A 22,148-nucleotide genomic window follows, 5' to 3' on the forward strand; every position below is an offset into this window, starting at 1 on the left:
AAAAAAAAAAGATTGTATACAGACAGCACACGGATGACAAGTGAAAAAAAAGTCATCCCACTTTAAGGATGAAAATAGCACCAATTGTTTTTGTATACACTCATGTGACCCCAGCCTTAAAATGAGGAGCTTTCACAGATTGGGAATAGGTGCTGGAAAATATGAGAAATCAAATATGTCTTTGTTGTAAATATTACAGATTAGTCATGGCTGGAAGACATTCTAATGAAAGTCTAGGCCAGATGTAAAAGACTCCATCAGAATTAACATCGCCTGTAAATCACCATGTATAACTAACAAAAATAGATATTGGCGTGCACATTGAGGTATTTCACTAACAGAGGTGCCAATTGAGGGGATTGGTGAGAGCCCTCATATACTATCTAATATATAAAGCTGAATGTGTGTGTGTATGTATGTATATGTGTATGTCCGGGATTGGCATCTGCACCATCCCAGCTACAGCCACAAAATTTTGAGCAGTCACACGTCTGGACCCCAAGAGCGTCATAGGCTATGTTGTGAGGCGAAATTTTAACCCCGCGCGTTCCAATTCACGAAACAATTTTGCCCCTATCTAGATAATTAGGAAAAAGTACAGTTGCTAAGGTGGGGCCCCGACATGGGATACTCACCACACACGGGGATATGAACACACACACAAAATGCGCCACACACTACCACGTGCTTGATCACGTATACCACCCTCAGCACACATTTCACCACACAAACACCAACCTCGCCACATAAAAGTCGAAACACAAAAGTCGCCACTCAAAACTCGCCACGCGCAAAATTCACCACATGCAAAACTCACCACATGCAAAACTAGGCTCACGGGCAAAACTCACCTCATGCAAAACTCGCCACACGTGCAAAACTCACCTCATGGAAAACTCTCCACACTTGCACACGCAGAAAACTTGCCACATGCACAAAAGTTGCAACACATGCAAAAGTTGCCTCACACAAAACTTGCACATAGTCAAAACGCACCACACATAAAACTCGCCATGCGCAAAACTTGCACACAACTTGCTACACTAACCTGTCACATACAACTCGACACACAAAAAGTTGCTACACGCATGTCGCCACACAAAACTCATCTCACAAAAGTCGCTACTTGCATGTCACCACACGCAACTCAACACACACAACTTGACACATGAAACTCACCCTAAAACACACACAAGTCTGGTATTATCCTTCAAAAATAAAAAAAATCTGATTAATAAGCAGACAAACTACAAGAGCAACAAATGTACCATATAGGAAATACGGCAGCTGTTAGTCACTTGACCTGTCTATTATGTGTATGTGTGAGCTAATATATACTGCCGGGGGGAGGGCTTCCTGTTGGCTGGGAATTTATCAGGCTGCCAACAGCAACCAATCACAGCTCAGCTTCTATTTTACTACAGTTAATTAATCTGAGGTCTGATTGGTTAAAGGACTTTCTCAGTATAACAAAGCTTGTGTGTATATATATATATATATATATATATATATATATATATATATATATATATATAGCTGAGTGTATGTATGCGTGTGTGTATCAAGCCCCGCCCACTCCACATAGCCCACCCACTCCGCATAGCCACACTCACTCCACACGCAAAGCCCAGTCAAACGCGGCCCACGTTGTTAGCGCACAAGGGTAGAGACATTCACCTCGAAAGCCACCCTGCAAAACTCACCGGCTGCAATGTTCCAGCCGCTGCGAGCTACAATCAGGGCAGCCGCCTTCAGAGTATCAGTGCGCGACAGACACAGGCCACATCTAGCTCCGTTGTGTCTAAAATGGAGTTGCTCCTGTGAGGCATGATGTCAAGGTAAAGGTAGGAGCCTCATGGATTACACCGCTGTGCTCATAACAGGAACTTGCTGTGCAGGTGTGAGGGGAAGTGAGGAGTGAGGGGAAAATGAGGGGAGGGGAAAATGAGAGGAGTGAGGGGAAAATGAGAGGAGTGAGGGGAAAATGAGAGGAGTGAGGGGAAAATGAGAGGAGTGAGGGGAAAATGAGAGGAGTGAGGGGAAAATGAGAGGAGTGAGGGGAAAATGAGAGGAGTGAGGGGAAAATAGTGGAGTGAGGGGAAAATGAGAGGTGTGAGATGAAAATGAGAGGTGTGAGGTGAAAGTGAAGAAGTGTGAGTGGAGAATGAGAGGAGTGAGGCCAGCCTCACACTAGCGTGTTTTACGGACGTAAGAGAGGTGCTGAAAATACGGATTGCATACGGTACAATGCTTCTCTATGCCCCAGCTCCTATCAGCCGTATTTTACTGATCCGTATTATACGGTGTTCTACGGCCGCAGAAAATCGTAGCATGCTGCGTTTGTCACCGTATTGCACAAAAAATACGCCAATGAAAGTCTATGGGGGCCAGAAAAATACGGATTACACACGGACCAGCAGTGTGACTTGTGAGAAATACGCAGCGGTGTTCTATAGAAAAGCCAGGAATTCACTGCGGTGTACAGTAAAATCACACTGACAGGTTACAATAGAATAGCTAAAATAAATGTCTACACATAGTATAGGGGTATATATGTGTCAGTGAGACACATATATGTATATATATTAATATTTCATACAGTGCTAGATAGCTTAAAAGCCGGTAATTCAATTGGCGGCTTTTGCTATCTCCTTTCCAAACCCGACATGATATGAGACATGGTTTACATACAAATCCCAAAAATCATAGTAGAAAAAATAATTTTATTAACACAAAAATACATACATTTTATTAAACAAAAACGTATGACCAATTAAAATTATGCACCAAAACAGGTGGTAAATAGAGAGGGGCTCCTGGTGCATAGTGGGTGAGCTGTCCGGTTATACCATGGGTAAGCACGCATAGGCTATTATTCATTTATTGATTTATCCAGCATGTTCCTCATGAGATATTATCTCTGACATCTAGGGACTTTTGCAGGAATTGCCTCACTATGATATGATTGTAAAATAGCCGCATCGCTAGCAGCATACTTACCCCTGGATACATGTAGCGTTCCCCATGTACACCAGTATACCTAGAGTTTTCTCTCTATTTACCACCTGTTTTGGTGCATAATTTTAATTGGTCATACGTTTTTGTTATGTATTTTTGTGTTAATAAAATTATTTTTTCTACTATGATTTTTGGGATTTTTATACTCCATTTTCTTGCTGTAGTACATGATCGTTGGAGTTGTCCTGGTGAACCAGTGTATCTGGACATTGTGTTTGGGAGAGCCACATTATATTGCTCTCGGCCATATACTACGTGTATGCTTCATGATTCCTTGTTTTATGGTAATGTGTCTGTGTTGTTCACAGCATCTGGTCTGAGGCAAATGGACTATCGCACCCGAGATCAAACTTGGCTATCTCGATTAGAGGAGGTTTTTAAGGAGGACTCTGGTGGTATTTTAACTATAAGCGGTGGCGACTCGAGGGAGAGGATTGAGAGACTCAGAACCCTGCTACATAAACGGACCAAGCTATGGTGGAACAGGGCCTTTCTGGGACAGTACTTGACTCGCAGCTTGATTCCGAGGGGTCTACTGATCCAGATCTTCCCGTCGTTTCCGGTAGGCGATGAGGTGTTTAAAAGGGACTGGGAGGATCTGGCCACTAAGTGTTCCCGTGGTTTTATGGAACTATTGATGAAATTTGATGAAGCGAGACTGGGTGACATTGAGAAAGAGATAGATAATATCCAGGTGACCATCAAAGATGAATTGACAACAGAGGCACTTGAAAAACTCAATGGAGATTTGGAGAAAGATTTCTCCAAGTGGGAGCAGGAGATAGGGGCTGTGAAAACGAAGAAGCTACAGAGAGACAGCGTGGATTATAAGGAGAATAAAGTGTACCGATGGAGGGCCATTAAAAAGGCTCGTCCGCCTCCCTCTCACGTAAGGTCAGGCTCAGTTTCATCACTGACATCTGTGGATGAATCAAGCGCAGCCTCTGAGGTGTCTGGGGCAGCGGGTGGTGTAAGAAAGAGAAAACAGCAGCCAGGAAGACTAGCTAAGGAGAGATACAACAACAAAAGGAAACCTACATCTGCCCCAGTCTATGATCGTAAAGCCAAAAATACGAATCTTGAGGTAATAAATCTTTCCTCACATAGTATGTCTGAAATACAGCTACAAGTATTGAGATTGGGTCTAAATTTTGTTCCATGTGCTGGTTTTGATTTTTTCACAGCTGTGAAGGACACACATCTATTTTGCCGTAAACTCATTTTAAAGAAATTACATTGTCAGAGGAATGCAGACTCAAACCTCTCCAGTGATGTGGAACGTGAGGCTCTTGAAGCATTGGAAGATCTACTGAGGGAACAATGTTCTGATGATGTAGGTAAATTTCCCACTCCTGTTGGGTCCAGATCTCTCACCTTCCCCCCCTTGTCCCTATGTTCACAAGTAGAAATCTTCTGTAGACTTGTCACGGAGGACTTAAGGAAAATCCCGAGATATAGACGTAATGATAACCTTACAGGTCCGCAGTGGAGGGCCCTGAGGGAGTTACAAGCATTAGAGTCTGTTGTTATTAAACCTGCGGACAAGGGGGGGAATGTGGTGATCTGGCCAACTGACAAATATGAGAAAGAGGCTTTTCGTCAGCTCAGAAACAAAACTACCTATCAGATTCTATCACAAAACCCGACACAGACCTTCTCCAGAGAGTTGGAATTAATTTTATCTAATGCTGACGAGTCTGGTATTGTTCCCAGAAAGGTCCTGGATGGACTGTTGCCCAAATTTCCTAAAACCCCGACTTTTTACCTTTTACCAAAGGTACATAAGGACATTGTCAATCCCCCGGTCATCCTGTTGTCTCTGGCATAGGAGGGTTGAGTGATGGTGTTTGCAAATTTATTGATTTTTATCTTAAACCATTGGTTGAAACCCTCCCCTCCTATGTCAGAGACACTACTGACGTGTTGACTCGGGTCAATGGCCTGTCCCTCGAAGCGGGCATGTTATTGGTGACCATCGATATTGAATCGTTATATACCTCGATTAGGCATGAGGATGGTCTTAGGGCGGCCCGCTTCTTCCTTGAGACGGCCAACTGGGATGGCCATTTTTCTGCGTTTATTTTGGATTTGATTCAATTTGTTTTGACCCACAATTATTTTGTTTTCAAAGATAGGGTTTACAGGTTTTTTTTTTACAGTTACAGGGTACCGCGATGGGCGCGGCATGTGCTCCGGCCTATGCAAATTTGTTTTTGGGATACTGAGAGAGATCCATCTTCCAGGGGGACGGAGCACATGCCGCGGACCCAGTGGTGGGCTGGTTTCGGTACATTAATGATGTATTGATTGTTTGGAATGGTGACGAAGCCAGCCTATCCACCTTTAGGCGGGATCTGAATGACAATTCTTTTAATTTGAAGTTCACTTATCTTTGGCATCAGAAGAAAATTAATTTCCTTGACATTACGTTGTGTGTCGCGGAGGATGGTTCCATTGAAACGGATTTATACCGTAAAGAGACATCTGTGAACTCATTGTTACACGCCTCCTCGGCACACAACTATTCTGTCATTAAAGCCATCCCAGTTGGCCAATTCTTGAGGGGGAGGCGGGTTTGCTCTACCGATGCTCGCTTTGAGGGGCAGTCCTTGGCCCTTGCTGACCGATTCAGGGCTAGAGGATATAGCCGTAGGTGTATTAAGGCAGGGTATAGACGGGCTAGAGCCACAGTGAGGGAGAACCTTTTGACACAGTCCAAGCAGAAAAGATCTACGGGCAAATCTGAAATTAGATTTATATCTACTTCTAATTGCCACTGGGATCGGATGCGGGAAATTTTGGCAAGGCACTGGTTGATTTTACAGACTGACAACACTCTTGCGACTCAGTTACCACAAACCCCACGAGTGACACAACGCAGAGGGAGGAATCTTAGGGACAATCTAGTGCGAAGTCACTATGTGGCAGCACAAAAACCTTTTTTCACCACCGGCTGCCCTCGTGTTGGATGTTTTCCATGCGGTTCGTGTGTCGCGTGTCCTAATATACTTAGATGTGGGACCTTCAAAACCTCTGATGGGAGCATGGAATACAAAATTCGAGAATATATTTCGTGCAATACCACTCATGTGGTTTATTACGCCACTTGTCCCTGCTCCCTCATTTATGTCGGTCTCACATCTAGGGAACTCAAAATAAGGACACGCGAACACGTGCGCGACATCCTAGCTGGTAAAGATGCCTTGGATGTGTCACTGCTAAAAACCATACCAAGGCATTTCAGGAAATGTCATGGCTCCGATCCCAGTGGCCTGAAAATTAGGGGCATTGATACAGTACATGGTGGCATCAGGGGTGGCAATCTGAGCCAACTACTGGCACAACGAGAGTGTAGGTGGATTGTCACCCTTGATACCATGGCCCCGAAGGGCCTAAACGAATCTATCAGTTTTGCTCCGTTTTTATAGGTATTATCCTTAGCCTTGCTCCGTTTTTGTGGATGGTGCTTTTCTTGTTGAGGTGTGCGCCGATTTTTCGATGGTGCCAACTCTTTGGTGCTTGTCATTCTTTCGGTGCGCCCCATGCAACTGATACTTATGTCTTATGGGTCTGAGTCCTCATCCTCTCCCGATTTACTTTGTGGGGTCGCCTACTGTTTATTTTTATGTATTTTTTTATATGTTTTTTGCTTATTGTTCTTTTTCCTTTTCTTTATTTAGTTTATGTATGCTGGTCGGCCTGACCTGTTTGAGATCGTTTTTTCCCTGCTGCTCTAGAATCACCTTCCTCTTTGGAATCACTGGGATGAATCTTTGAGGATACACTCTTCGTGCAATATTTTCTTATAAATGTTACTGTATTCATAGTAGTGACCACTTGTATATTAGGAAGTTTTTCTTCCTTTTTTGTTTTGTAATGCCGCATATGTAGTAATTATTTATATTTATATTTATGGTAGTTTTCACATACACCTTTTTGTTTTTACTTTTTTTTACATATGTTCACATATGGTTTCACATTCACTGTATGTGCCACAATGTATTTTTTGTCTATGGCTGTATTTTTTATTAATGCGGCTCCATGAACGTTTTTGCAGCTCACCGCTGTGGTTGGGGATGGACGATGCGTCTCTAGTATTAGTCATTCCCACCGAGGCAGTATTTTAGTATATGTGTCTCTTACAATATGGCCGCACCTGTAGTCTTCAATGTAATGGCCGCTTTGGGAGCGCAGGCGCATTGTGGACCCAGACCTCTCCACTCCTCCTGTGGTTATCTATATCCGTCATGTGCGCATGTCAGATGACGTCACGCGGCGGACTTCCGCCTTAATGCGCGCATGACGGTGACGGCCACAGGTGCTGTGGAGCCTGGGCTCAAGTGCGCAGGCGCCGGATTCCAGGGACAGTTCCGGTCTCCGGACTATTTAAAGGTATCTGAACAGCTGATTGTTAACCCCTTTTGAAAAAGCTTGGCGGCGAAACGTGCGTCAAGGGGCTCCTGGTGCATAGTGGGTGAACCGTCCGGTTATACCATGGGTAAGCACGCATAGGCTATTATTCATTTATTGATTTATCCGGCATGTTCCTCATGAGATATTATCTCTGACATCTAGAGACTTTTGCAGGAATTACCTCACTATGATATGATTGTAAAATAGCCGCATCGCTAGCAGCATACTTACCCCCGGATACATGTAGCGTTCCCCATGTACACCAGTATACCTAGAGTTTTTTCTCTATTTACCACCTGTTTTGGTGCATAATTTTAATTGGTCATACGTTTTTGTTATGTATTTTTGTGTTAATAAAATTATTTTTTCTACTATGATTTTTGGGATTTTTATACTCCGTTTTCTTGCTGTAGTACATGATCGTTGGAGTTGTCCTGGTGAACCAGTGTATCTGGACATTGTGTTTGGGAGAGCCACATTATATTGCTCTCGGTCGTGTATGCTTCATGATTCCTTGTTTTATGGTTTACATGTGCAAAATTTGGGCGCTCTAGCTATTAATCTAAAGGGTTAAATCGTGGAAAAAATTAGCGTGGGCTCCCGCGCAATTTTCTCCGCCAGGATGCTAAAGCCAGTGACTGAGGGCAGATATTAATAGCCTGGAGAGGGTCCATAGTTATTGGCCCCCCCTGGCTAAAAACATCTGCCCCAGCCACCCCAGAAAAGGCACATCTGGAAGATGCGCCTATTCTGGCACTTGGCCACTCTCTTCCCATTCCCGTGTAGCGGTGGGATATGGGGTAATGAAGCAAGGTGACATTAACCCTTCATTAACCCATATCCCACAGCTACACGGGAATGGGAAGAGAGTGGCCAAGTGCCAGAATAGGCGCATCTTCCAGATCTCGCAGTACGGATGCCATACAGATTACATACGGAGGATGCCATGCACAAAATACGCTGACACACCCTGCCTACGGATGAGATAGGGACCATTATTTTGGGGACTTTTCTGCGTATTACGGCCGTAAATTACGGACTGTATTTTTATACGCTGAGTGTGAGGCCGGCCTGAAGGGAAAATAGTGGAGTGATCAGAAAATTACAGGTGTGAGGTTAAAATGAGAAGTGTGAGGGGAAAATGAGAGATGTGAGAGGGAAAATTACAGATGTGAGGGGGAAAATGAGAGAAGTGAGGTGCTGCTGCAGTATGAGGCTGTGTATAATTTGTTATAACCACAGTTAGGTACTATGCCCAGGCAACGCCGGGCTCTTCAGCTAGTGTAGAATAAATATCAATTGCACACTTCTTTTGAATGCAAACAAGATTTCTTTTATTAAAGTTCAAGAAATAAGAGCAACCTGTGTCCACGCGTTTCAGCCAAACCGGCCTTTTTCACAACAGTTGCACTGAGACAGAGATTTTCTCTTCTGCATATAAATTCTAAGTTAATTAAGTTAAGTCTGTATTTCACATGTCCCACTAAAAGCAAATACTCGGCCCGGGACATGTGAAATACAGACTTAACAAATTGCACCACCAGGTAAGTGAGTATTTTGACTGTATTATAATTTATATGCAAATTTTTCAACTCCAAGCTGTATAACCTTGAAAGCTTATTGGATGAAGCAGATAAGGTAATGAGTACTTGTGTAATGAGGGAGGGTGCAGCATAATATCACCACCCTTTATCAAGTTGTGCAGAATTATCAGGCAGTTTGTTTTTCTCAGGCAAAATGGGCCTAAAGAGATTTAACTGACTTTGAAAAGTTAAAAAGTGTTACAAGAATTACAGATGTAGCCTTCTTGAAATTGGTAAGATATTGTGGCATGATCACAGAACCATCAAAAGTTTTGTAGCAAAAAAATGTGTTGAGAAAAAAGGATATACATTAACTGACAAAGATCCCATTTTCCTCCAGTGCTGCCATATTCCAAAACTGCAGCCTGCCTGGAGTACCCAGAAATACAAGGTGTTCAGTGCTCAGAGACACGGCCAAGATAAGGAAGACTGAAACCCGACCAGCACTGAACACAACACAGAAATTAAAATGCCAAGAAATAATGTATCTGAAGACAGATTTTTTTAAAGTCTCGCCAATGCAAGTCTATGGGTGCGAGAAAAAAATCGGACACCACACGGACCATCAGTGTAGCTTGTGAGAAGTAAGCACACATTTTCCTCATAGATACATAGATGCGAGGAAATCGCATCATCGCATTGCAAACGCATTACACACGGATGGCCATACGGAGAATATTTGTGCGACTCTCTGCAGGGAATTTGACCAATTTTCCATACAGTAAGTGTGACCCCGGCCTAAGAAAGACAAAACCTCACTTTCTTAAATATTCTTTTTTTCACGTATATTAACCTTGTCTTTTTTCAATATTGAAATTAATCATGAAAATTACATATTGTCTAACTGTGTTGGTCTTTGTATATTTATTTTCATTAACATGATGGCAATCTGCTTAGGTGTGTGACTGTAATTGTATACGTACTGCAGATACCTGGTTAGGGGCCCACTCAGATGTGTTTCGCCGATGCTGAACCTTTAGCTACGCCTTTGTTGATGCAAATATTACATAAAATATTGAATTAAAAATGTGATAGTTAGTGTACTTGAACAACTTACCTTCATCTTGTCAAACAACATGAGCTGATGGACTTTTGGACTGATATCTTGATCAGCTACAACATAAAACATAAATACAACATTCAGCATGATGGCATTAAGTTCTTAGTGGTATTAGTATGTACTTAGTGAAATCCCCAATAATCTGATTGTGTCCCACATTCATGGGCCACAGTGCGGATGCCTTTGTGGCCTCTACACTATATATGCTCTGTAACCCCGGAAGGTATTTTTGTTTTAGCCCTTTCGTTTTTCGCCCCCCTTCTTCCCAGAGCCATAACGTTTTTACTTTTCCGTTAATATGTTAATATGCTTGTTTTTTGCGGGACGACTTGTACTTTAGAACGACACCATTGGTTTTACCATGTCGTGTACTAGAAAACGGGAAAAAAAAGTGCAAACCCCCACATGTTTTTTGTTTGGCTTTTTTACTAGGTTCACTAAGTGCTACAAGTGACCTGTCAATATGAGTCTCCAGGCCATTATGAGTTTATAGACACCAAACATGTCTAGGTTATTTTTTATCTAAGTGGTGAAAAAAAAATTCCAAACTTTGTTTAAAAAAAAATTGTGCCATTTTCCGATACCCAAAGCATTTACATTTTTTATGATCTCAGGTTGAGTGAGGGCTTATTTTTTGCATGCTGAGCGGATGTTTTTAATTATACCATTTTGGTGCAGATCTGATCTTTTCATCGCCCGTTATTGCATTTTAATGCAATGTCGCGGCGACCAAAAAAACGTAATTCTTGCTTTTTTTTTTTCTATGCTGTTTAGCGATCAGGTTAATGCATTTTTTTATTGATAGAGCGGGCAATTCTGAATGTGGTGATACCAAATATGTGTGTATTTGATTTTTTTAATTGTTTTATTTTGAATGGGGCGAAAGGAGAGTGATTTGAACTTTTATATTTTTTCGCCTACATGTAGCTGAATTACTCACTTGCTATGAGCACCGACCACTGGGCGGCGCTCACAGCAAGCCGGCAGTGCCAACCATAAGAGGTCTGCTGGAGACCTCTGGTTGTCATGCCAACCCCCGGTGACCCATGATCACATGACGGGGTTACCAGTGGGCTGATTTACGGCACGATTGCCGCAAGCGCTTGTTAAATGCCGCTGTCAGCCTTTGACAGCGGCATTTAATGGGTTTAATAGCCACGGGTGGATCGCGATTCCACCCACGGCTGTTCCGGGCACATGTCAGCTGTTCAAAACAGCTGACATGTGCCGGGAAAGATGTGGGCTAGGCGCCGGAGCCCACATCAAAGGGAGGGAGTCCGACATCAACATAGATATACGCCCGATGTCGGAAAAAGGTTAATAAAACCTGCCATTAGGAAAATATATCAATGACACACACAGTAGTTTATGTACTTTGTCACTTACTTAACCGAGATTCTTCAAATGGCTCACTAACACTTTGCTCGTAGCCTTCCTTCTTCCCTTGAAAAAGATCACTGGCCACAACTTTTTGCCGCATCTGCAGACATAGAAAATGAATCAGTTCCTGTGGCCAGATAAAAAAGAAATTACTGTTATTAACATATTGAAAATTGTAAAGACATAAAAACAGGGCAAATATCTGAAACCCGGATCTTTTTTCAAGGGTTGCAAAAAGCCTCGGTGTGTTGACTCCATGGGCAACTAAAAAAAAAAATTCTGACACCAAGTTCTTTGTCTCTGTTGTTGAGAAATAAAAGCGCGGCATGGAGGATGGAGTTTCTTGTCAATATTAATGACACCTGTGGAGCGTAATGGACCCCATTATGGGTGCAGTCAGACGGCAATATAAATCGGACTGAAATAAGACCGCAATGCTCGGACTGGCCTCGGCTCTCCTGACCCGAGAGTGACAGCTGCATAGAAATATATAGAGCTGTCACTCTAGGGTTGGAAGAGCCAAATAACAAAAAAGTGACTGGCACTTCCAAATCAGAAAACTGGTGTGTACAGGTGCGAACTAGGAGTGGCCATCTCTATAAATAACAAACAAATAAAGTAGCATTCTGTAGTGCTACAGCATGTAAATATGGAATATATGAAATATGAAAAGCATTACTGCTCTAGATAATAAGAAAAAAATGGAGATACTTGGCACATAGTTTGGCCAATTCACGCATGCCCAGCAGCCAACGACAAGGTGATCTCCAGCTTGCTAGGAACATATCTAAAGTGAACACCTCTCTAAAGCTAAAGACTGAATTTCTGGGTAGGTAGGATCCTGTTGCAATTAAAACTGCCATAGGCTGGAGGGTGGAGAGCTCGGTCAGGGTTGGAACAGCAGACAGCCAGTCCGTACATTGTGGTCCAATTTATATGTTCGTCTGACTGCGCTCTCTCAATCGGTGGTTTTTTTCCAGATGCACCATGTGTCCATCCATCTTTGGGTCTGTCAGCACATTATTATTATTTATTATTATTATAACGCCATTTATTCCATGGCGCTTTACATGTGAAAGGGGTATACATAATAAAAGACAAGTACAATAATCCTAAACAATACAAGTCACGGCTGGTACAGGAGGAGAGAGGACCCTGCACATTTCAGATGTGAACAGAGTGTCCAAAAAATGTGAATGGCTTTAAAACACACTAAAGATACAAAAATGAATGGCAAGAAATAGCAGAAAGATTTCAAGATCAACTGCAGTGATGTAACCCCTCCACCACTAGAGGGCAGGTTTTGCCCATGGAATGTCTCAATACAAAACTGCTAAGCACAAACCTACACACAATTACAAGTAAAACTGCTCAATGTTAAGTCACAGAACCTTCCAATAATTGGTCTGCAGCTTCGTTAAACGCTAAAGCCTTCAGTGTTCAATGTAGCTGCAGACCAATTATTGATCTGGTTAGGAACAAACATTATCGGGGAGTCCTGCTGCTAATGTAAGTGCAACATACATTTTTCAGATCTAAAATAAGTAATGGCTATATAAACAAGGTTTAATCTCCCCACAGAAAGGTCTTGATTTCCTCTACAGTAATTGGTAACATCCCTGCTAGAGATCAGCGGACCCATGGAAGTTCTGGTACTGGTATGAAACTAAACTGTATTCGAAAGTTTGGTTTGTGTACCAGAACTGAACCCGACCTTGAACCTGAACCCAAAGCACATTGAAATCAATTGGTACCCAATCTTTGGGGGCTGGAAAGTCTCTCTTCCTGGCTCTTGACTTTGGAACATCGCTGAACGTGTTGACAGATTACTGGGAGAGTCTGGTGAGGACTTGGCAGTCAAAGTGCTCTTCAGCACCAATCTCAAAGTTAAAGGCAGGGGGAAAGTCCTTCAAAACTATTTCAGGGAATTAGGCTGTAAGATTAAGGCTAAGTGCACACGTTTCAGAATTGTCGCGGAAATTTCCGGGGCAATTCTGCGCCTCCTGCCGCAGGTATATCGCATGTGGAAATCGCATGCATATTCCCGCAGAAAACTAGCGTTTTGCAAGCATAATTAGCTTGCAGAATGCTAGCGTTTTCCAAGCGATCTGTAGCATCGCTTGGAAAACTGATTGACAGGTTGGTCACACTTGACAAACATAGTGTATGACAAGTGTGACCAACTTTTTACTATTGATGCTGCCTATGCCGCATCAACAGTAAAAGATAGAATGTTAAAAATAATTAAAAAAAAAATAAAAAATGATTATACTCACCTACCACAAACAGCCGATCTCCTCAGCGGCTTCCGTTCCTATAGATGGTGTGTGTGCAGCACCTTCGATGACGTCGCGGTCACGTGACCGCGATGTCATCGCAGGTCCTTCACACACACCATCTACAGGAACGGAAGCGGCCGCGTGCAGCGCTGAGGGGCAGGAAGACTCCGGGGGCCATTAGAGGGTGAGTATATCACGATTTTTTTATTTTAATTATTTTTTTTTAACAATTATATGGTGCCTAGTCCGTGGAGGAGAGTCTCCTCTCCTCCACCCTGGGTACCAACCGCACATGATCTGCTTACTTCCCGCATGGTGGACATAGCCACATGCGGGAAATAAGCAGATCAATGCATTCCTAGGTGTGCGGAATCCCCACGATTCCGCAAATATAATGAACATGCTGCATATTTTACCGCAAATCTTTTCCGCTGCGGAAAAATACTCAGTATGTGCACAACATTTGCGGAATGCATTCTAATTAATAGAATGCTTAATGTTAGCGTTTTTTTCACGGTTTTATAGCGTTTTTATAGCGAAAAACCGCGAAAAAAAACACGAAAAATCTGCTGCGTGTGCACATAGCCTAAAGCAAGGACCTTTTCTGAAATACTACCTGCACCACCTGCCACGCCAGAGAGCATGAGGGAGATTATTATTATTTATTTTTAGAGCACCATTGATTCCATGGTGCTGTACAAGAGAAGGGGTTACATAGTTACATAGTTACATAGTTATTAAGGTTGAAGGAAGACTATATGTCCATCTAGTTCAACCCATAGCCTAACCTAACATGCCCTAACATGTTGATCCAGAGGAAGGCAAAAAAACCCCATGTGCAAAGAGTAAGCTCCACATTGGGGAAAAAAATTCCTTCCCGACTCCACATACGGCAATCAGACTAGTTCCCTGGATCAACGCCCTATCAAGGAATCTAGTGTATATACCCTGTAACATTATACTTTTCCAGAAAGGTATCCAGTCCCCTCTTAAATTTAAGTAACGAATCACTCATTACAACATCACATGGCAGAGAGTTCCATAGTCTCACTGCTCTTACAGTAAAGAATCCATGTCTGTTATTATGCTTAAACCTTTTTTCCTCCAACCGCAGAGGATGCCCCCTTGTCCCTGTTTCAGGTCTATGATTAAAAAGATCATCAGAAAGGTCTTTGTACTGTCCCCTCATATATTTATACATTAAAATGAGATCACCCCTTAGTCTTCGTTTTTCCAAACTAAATAGCCCCAAGTGTAATAACCTATCTTGGTATTGCAGACCCCCCAGTCCTCTAATAACCTTGGTCGCTCTTCTCTGCACCCGCTCCAGTTCAGCTATGTCTTTCTTATACACCGGAGACCAGAACTGTGCACAGTATTCTAAGTGTGGTCGAACTAGTGACTTGTATAGAGGTAAAATTATATTCTCCTCATGAGCATCTATGCCTCTTTTAATGCATCCCATTATTTTATTTGCCTTTGTAGCAGCTGCCTGACACTGGCCCCTGAATTTAAGTTTGTCATCCACCCATACACCCAGGTCTTTTTCATTGACGGTTTTGCCCAGAGTTTTAGAATTAAGCACATAATTATACATCTTATTACTTCTACCCAAGTGCATGACCTTACATTTATCCCCATTAAAGCTCATTTGCCATTTATCAGCCCAAGCTTCTAGTTTACATAAATCATCCTGTAGTATAAAATTGTCCTCCTCTGTATTGATTACCCTGCAGAGTTTAGTGTCATCTGCAAATATTGAAATTCTACTCTGAATGCCCCCTACAAGGTCATTAATAAATATGTTAAAAAGAAGAGGGCCCAATACTGACCCCTGTGGTACCCCACTGCTAACCGCTACCCAGTCCGAGTGTGCTCCATTAATAACCACCCTTTGTTTCCTATCCCTGAGCCAGCTCTCAACCCACTTGCACATATTTTCCCCTATCCCCATTATTCTCATTTTATGTATCAACCTTTTGTGTGGCACCGTATCAAAAGCTTTTGAAAAGTCCATATACACTACATCCACTGGGTTCCCTTGGTCCAATCCGGAACTTACCTCTTCATAGAAACTGATCAAATTAGTCTGACATGAACGGTCCCTAGTAAACCCGTGCTGATACTGGGTCATGAGGTTATTCCTCTTCAGATACTCCAGTATAGCGTCCCTTAGAATGCCCTCCAGGATTTTACCCACAGTAGAGGTTAAGCTTACTGGCCTATAGTTTCCGAGTTCAGTTTTTGTTCCCTTTTTGAATATTGGCACCACATTTGCTATACGCCAGTCCTGTGGCACAAACCCTGTTATTATGGAGTCTTTAAAGATTAAAAATAATGGTCTATCAATGACTGTACTTAATTCCTGCAGTACTCGAGGGTGTATCCCATCCGGGCCCGGAGATTTGTCAATTTTAGTGATTTTTAGACGCCGCCGCACTTCCTGCTGGGTTAAGCAGGTGACATTTAATTGGGAATTTTTATCACTAGACATTTTGTCTGCCATGGGATTTTCTTGTGTAAATACTGATGAAAAAAAGTCATTTAGCATATTGGCTTTTTCCTCATCCTCATCCACCATCTCACCCAGACTATTTTTAAGGGGGCCAACACTATCATTTTTTAGTTTCTTACTATTTATGTAGTTAAAGAATATTTTAGGATTATTTTTACTCTCTCTGGCAATGAGTCTCTCTGTCTCAATCTTTGCTGCCTTGATTTGCTTTTTACAGAATTTATTTAATTTTCTGTATTTATTTAATGCCTCCTCGCTACCTACTTCCTTTAATTCTCTAAATGCTTTCTTTTTGTCCCTTATTGCGCCCCTTACAGCTCTATTTAGCCATATTGGTTTCCTCCTATTTCTAATATGTTTATTCCCATACGGTATATACTGTGCACAGGTCCTATCCAGGATGCTAATAAACGTCTCCCATTTTCTCTGTGTATTTTTGTGTCTCAGGATATCGTCCCAGTTAATTGCACCAAGATCCTCTCTCATCCGTTTGAAATTTGCCCTCCTGAAGTTTAGTGTCCTTGTAACCCCTCTACTACACATCTTTTTAAAGGATACATGAAAACTTATTATTTTGTGATCGCTATTTCCCAAGTAACCCCCAACCCTTATATTTGATATGCGGTCTGGCCTGTTGGTTAATATTAGGTCTAGCAGTGCCCCCCTTCTTGTTGGGTCCTGAACCAGTTGTGAAAGGTAATTGTCTCTCATAATTGTCAAAAACCGATTACCTTTGCTGGAACTGCAGGTTTCTGTTCCCCAATCTATTTCAGGGTAGTTGAAGTCCCCCATAATAATGACTTCTCCTTGAGTCGCAGCTTCATCTATTTGCTTTACTAGGATATTCTCCATTGCTTCCATTATTTTTGGAGATTTATAACAAACCCCTATCAGTAATTTATTATTTTTTCCCCCTCCCCTTATCTCCACCCACAGGGATTCTACATTTTCATTAAATTCACCTATATTATCGCGCAGGATGGGTTTTAAGGATGATTTTACATATAGACACACCCCTCCCCCTCGCTTATCTGTACGGTCATTTCTGAACAGGCTATAGCCCTGCAAGTTAACAGCCCAGTCATGGCTCTCATCCAGCCACGTTTCAGATATCCCCACCATGTCATAATTATGCTCCAACAACATTAGTTCTAATTCGTCCATTTTGTTGGCGAGGCTTCTGGCATTAGTATACATGCACTTTATGTTCCTCTCTGTACTTCTATTTCTTAAATTATTAACTGTTCTGACCCCACCCCCCATGCCACCGCCACCCCCAACTTCCTTATTTGTGCCCAGGACTCTGTCTGCACTATCTTCCCCTCCTATAAAATGAATACCCTCCCCCCCAATTCCTAGTTTAAACACTCCTCCAACCTTCTAGCCATTCTCTCCCCCAGCACAGCTGCACCCTCCCCATTGAGGTGCAGCCCGTCCCTAGCGTAGAGCCTGTAGCCAACTGAGAAGTCGGCCCAGTTCTGCAGGAACCCAAACCCCTCTTTCCTACACCAATTCTTGAGCCACTTATTAACCTCCCTAATCTCCCGTTGCCTCTCTGGCGTGGCACGTGGTACCGGCAGTATTTCGGAAAATACCACGTTGGAGGTCCTTGCTTTCAGCTTGCAGCCTAATTCCCTGAAATCATCTTTAAGGACCTTCCACCTACCTCTAACTTTGTCATTAGTGCCAATGTGCACCATGACCGCTGGGTCCTCACCAGCCCCTCCCAATAATCTGTCCACCCGATCAGCGATGTGTCGGACTCGAGCGCCAGGTAGGCAGCACACCGTTCGACGATCCCTGTCTTTGTGACAGATTGCCCTATCTGTTCCCCTAATAATTGAGTCGCCCACTACCAGCACCTGTCTGGCCTGCCCTGCTCTCCTATTTCCCTCCTTACTGGAGCAGTCACTCCTCCGGCTTTCAGAGGACATGCCTGGCTGCAGCAGTGCTACCCCTGTACTGGCACCCCCCTCATCTGCCAACTTAGCAAACTTATTGGGGTGTTCCAGATCAGGACTAGCCTCCCTGGCACTCTTCCCTCTACCCCGCTTCCTAACTGTCACCCAGCTTGCTACTTCATTGTCCTGCAGCTCCATCCCACCATCCCCCCCCTCATCTGTCCCATTGAGCGTCTGCTCCGTGAGCAGAAGACTCCTCTCCATGTTGTCTATGGATCTCAGTGTTGCCAGCTGCACATTTAGAGTCAGAATCTGGGTTTCCAATAAACGTAAATTAAAGTACAAACTAACAATGACAAACTGGTACAGAAAGGAGAGGGTCTTCCCCTTGTGCCCTTACACTCTATAGGATGATGTAGACAGTAGGTTGGTGGGTTTGCAGCAGTTGCAGTGGTGGTGAGGTGGCAGCGGGGTCATTGCAGGTTGAATGAATAGGTGGTTCAGGAATTGGTGTAGGAAGGAGGGTTTGGGGTCCTTGGAGAACTGGGTTGACTTATCTGCTGGGTACAGGTGTCACACTAAGGATGCGCTGCACAACAATGGGGATTGTGCAGCTGTGCTGGGGAAAGAATGGCTAAAAAATTGAAGGAGTATTTAAACTAGGGACTGGGGAGGAGGACAATTATTGTACAGGATGGGACGATAGTGTAGGGCTTGAATAATGAAACTGGGGGTGGCATTGGGGGACTGGTAAGAACAGTCCATACAATAAGCTGGAATAGAGTTACAAAGAAATACATAAAGTGCATATACAGCTCCCTCTCACAAAATTAAAATATCATCAAAAAGTTAATTTATTTCACTTCTTCAATACAAAAAGTGAAACTCATATATTAGATAGAGCCATTGCAAACAAAGTGATCTATTTCAAGTGTTTATTTCTGTTAATGTTGATGATTATGGCTTACAGCCAATGAAAACCCAAAAGTCATTATCTCAGTAAGGCCGGGATCACACACAGCGAGATACGGCCGAGTCTCGCAGGTTAAAACCCAGCTCTGGCACCGGCACTCTGGAGCGTAGTGTGCAGCCGCATAGCAATACATGGAGCTGCACGCTCCGCTCCGGAGTGCCGGTGCCAGAGCTTGTTTTTAACCTGCGAGACTCGGCTGTATCTCGCTGTCGTGTGATCCCAGCCTAAATTAGAATACTTTATAACACCAGCTTGAAAAATTATTTTAAATTCGAAATGTTGGCCTACTGAAATGTATGTTCAGTAAATGCACTCAATACTTGGTCGGGGCCCCTTGTGCATCAATTACTGCATCAATGCGGCGTGAAATGGAGGCGATCAGCCTGTGGTACTGCTGAGGTGTTATGGAAGCCCAGGTTGCTTTGATAGCAGCATTCAGCTTGTCTGCATTATTGGTTCTGGTGTCTCTCATCTTCCTCTTGACAATACCACATAGATTCTCTCTGGGGTTAAGGTCAGGTGAGTTTGCTGGCAAATTTTTAAACCAGGTATTACTACTTTTGGCAGTGTGGACAGGTGCCAAGTCTTGCTGGAGAATGAAATTTCCATCTCCAAAAAGTTTGTTGGCAGAGGGAAGCATGAAGTGCTCTAAAATTTCCTGGTAGACGGCTGCACTGACTTTGGTCTTGATAAAACATAGTGGACCTACAGTACAGACCAAAAGTTTGGACACACATTCTCATTTAAAGATTTTTCTGTATTTTCATGACTATAAAAATTGCAAATTCACTCTGAAAGCATCAAAACTATGAATTAACACAGGTGGAATTATATACTTAACAAAAAAGTGAGAAACAACAGAAAATATGTCTTATAGTCTAGGTTCTTCAAAGTAGCCACCTTTTGCTTTAATGACTGCTTTGCACACTCTTGGCATTCTCTTGATGGGCTTCAAGAGGTAGTCACCGGAAATGGTCTTCCAACAATCTTGAAGGAGTTCCCAGAGATGCTTAGCACTTGTTGGCCCTTTTGCCTTCACTCTGCGGTCCAGCTCACCCCAAACCATCAGGTCATCTGGCGTAGCACCACACCACTCTCCTTCTTGGTCAAATAGCCCTTACACAGCCTGGAGGTGTGTTTGGGGTCATAGTCCTGTTGAAAAATAAATCATGGTCCAACTAAACGCAAACCGGATGGAATAGCGTGCCGTTGCAAGATGCTGTGGTAGCCATGCTGGTTCAGTATGCCTTCAATTTTGAATAAATCCCCAACAGTGACATCAGCAAAGCACCCCCACACCATCACACCTCCTCCTCCATGCTTCACGGTGGGAACCAGGCATGCAGAGTCCATCCGTTCACCTTTTCTGCGTCGCACAAAGACACGGTGGTTAGAACCAAAGATCTCAAATTTGGACTCATCAGACCAAAGCACAGATTTCCACTAGTCTATTGTCCATTCCTTGTGTTCTTTAGCCCAAACAAGTCTCTTTTGCTTGTTTCCTGTCCTTAGCAGTGGTTTCCTAGCATCTATTTTACCATGAAGGCCTGCTGCACAAAGTCTTCTCTTAACAGTTGTTGTAGAGATGTGTCTGCTGCTAGAACTCTGTTTGACATTGACCTGGGCTCTAATCTGAGCTGCTGTTAACCTGTGATTTCTGAGGCTGGTGACTCAGATAAACTTATCCTCAGAAGCAGAGGTGACTCTTGGTCTTCCTTTCCTGGGGCGGTCCTCATGTGAGCCAGGTTCTTTGTAGCGCTTGATGGTTTTTGCAACTGCACTTGTGGACACTTTCAAAGTTTTCACAATTTTTTGGACTGACTGACTTTCATTTCTTAAAGTAATGAAGGCCACTCGTTTTTCTTTACTTAGCTGCTTTTTTCTAGCCATAATACAAATTCTAACAGTCTATTCAGTAGGACTATCAGCTGTGTATCCACCAGACTTCTGCACAACACAACTGATGGTCCCAACCCCATTTATAAGGCAAGAAATCCCACTTATTGAACCTGACAGGGCACACCTGTGAAGGGAAAACCATTTCCAGTGACTACCTCTTGAAGCTCATCAAGAGAATGGCAAGAGTGTGCAAAGCAGTCATCAAAGCAAAAGGTGGCTACTTTGAAGAACCTAGAAAATAAGACATATTTTCAGTTGTTTCACACTTTTTTGTTAAGTATATAATTCCACATGTGTTAATTCATAGTTTTGATGCCTTCAGGGTGAATTTACAATTTTCATAGTCATGAAAATATGGAAAAATCTTTAAATGAGAAGGTGTGTCCAAACTTTTGGTCTGTACTGTACATCAGCAGATGACACGGATACCCAGACCATCACTGATTGTGGAAATTTCACACTAGACCTCAAGCAGCTTAGATTGTTTGCTTCTCCACTCTTCCTCCAGACTCTGGGACCTTGATTTCCAAATGAAATACAAAATTTACTTTCATCTGAAAACAGCACCTTAGACCACTAAGCAACAGTCCAGTTCTTTTTCGCCTTGGCCCAGGTAAGACGCTTCTTGCATTGTCTATTGGTCATGAGTGGCTTGACACAAAGAATGCGACACTTGTAGCCCATGTCCTGGATACATCTGTATGTGGTGGCTCTTGAAGCAATGACTCCAGCAACAGTCCACTCCTTGTGAATCTCCCCCAAATTTTTGAATGACCATTTCTTAACAATCCTTTCAAGGCTGCGGTTATTCTGGTCGTTTCTGCACCTTTTTCTACCACACTTTTTCCTTCCACTCAACATCCCATTAATATGCTTCGATACAGCACTCTGTGAACATCCGGCTTGTTTAGCAATGACCTTTTGCGGCTTACCGTCCTTGTGGAGTGTGTCAATGACTGCCTTCTGGATATCTGTCAAGTCAGCAGTCTTCCCTATGATTGTGGAGCCTACTGAAACAGACTAAGGGACCTTTTATACATGCTTAGGAAGCCTTTGCAGGTGTTTTTTTGGTAATTATTCTAATTTAAAGAGATAATTACTTTTGGACTTTCATTGGCTGTAAGCCA

General features: G+C 42.9%; 1 protein-coding gene across 1 annotated transcript in view; it reads right to left on the reverse strand.

Annotated features, from left to right (window-relative positions):
• Positions 1–22,148, reverse strand: part of MYO1H (myosin IH) — a 209,884-nt gene that overhangs the window by 36,655 nt on the left and 151,081 nt on the right. The window contains exons 25-26 of the mRNA XM_069759473.1: positions 11,461–11,554; positions 10,072–10,127 (exon numbers count right to left, since the gene is read on the reverse strand). Coding sequence (XP_069615574.1) covers positions 10,072–10,127; positions 11,461–11,554 — 150 coding nt within the window. The remainder of the gene's footprint in view (positions 1–10,071; positions 10,128–11,460; positions 11,555–22,148) is intronic.

The sequence above is a fragment of the Ranitomeya imitator genome, chromosome 1 (assembly GCF_032444005.1).
Source record: "Ranitomeya imitator isolate aRanImi1 chromosome 1, aRanImi1.pri, whole genome shotgun sequence".
NCBI classification, from domain to species: Eukaryota; Metazoa; Chordata; class Amphibia; order Anura; family Dendrobatidae; genus Ranitomeya; species Ranitomeya imitator.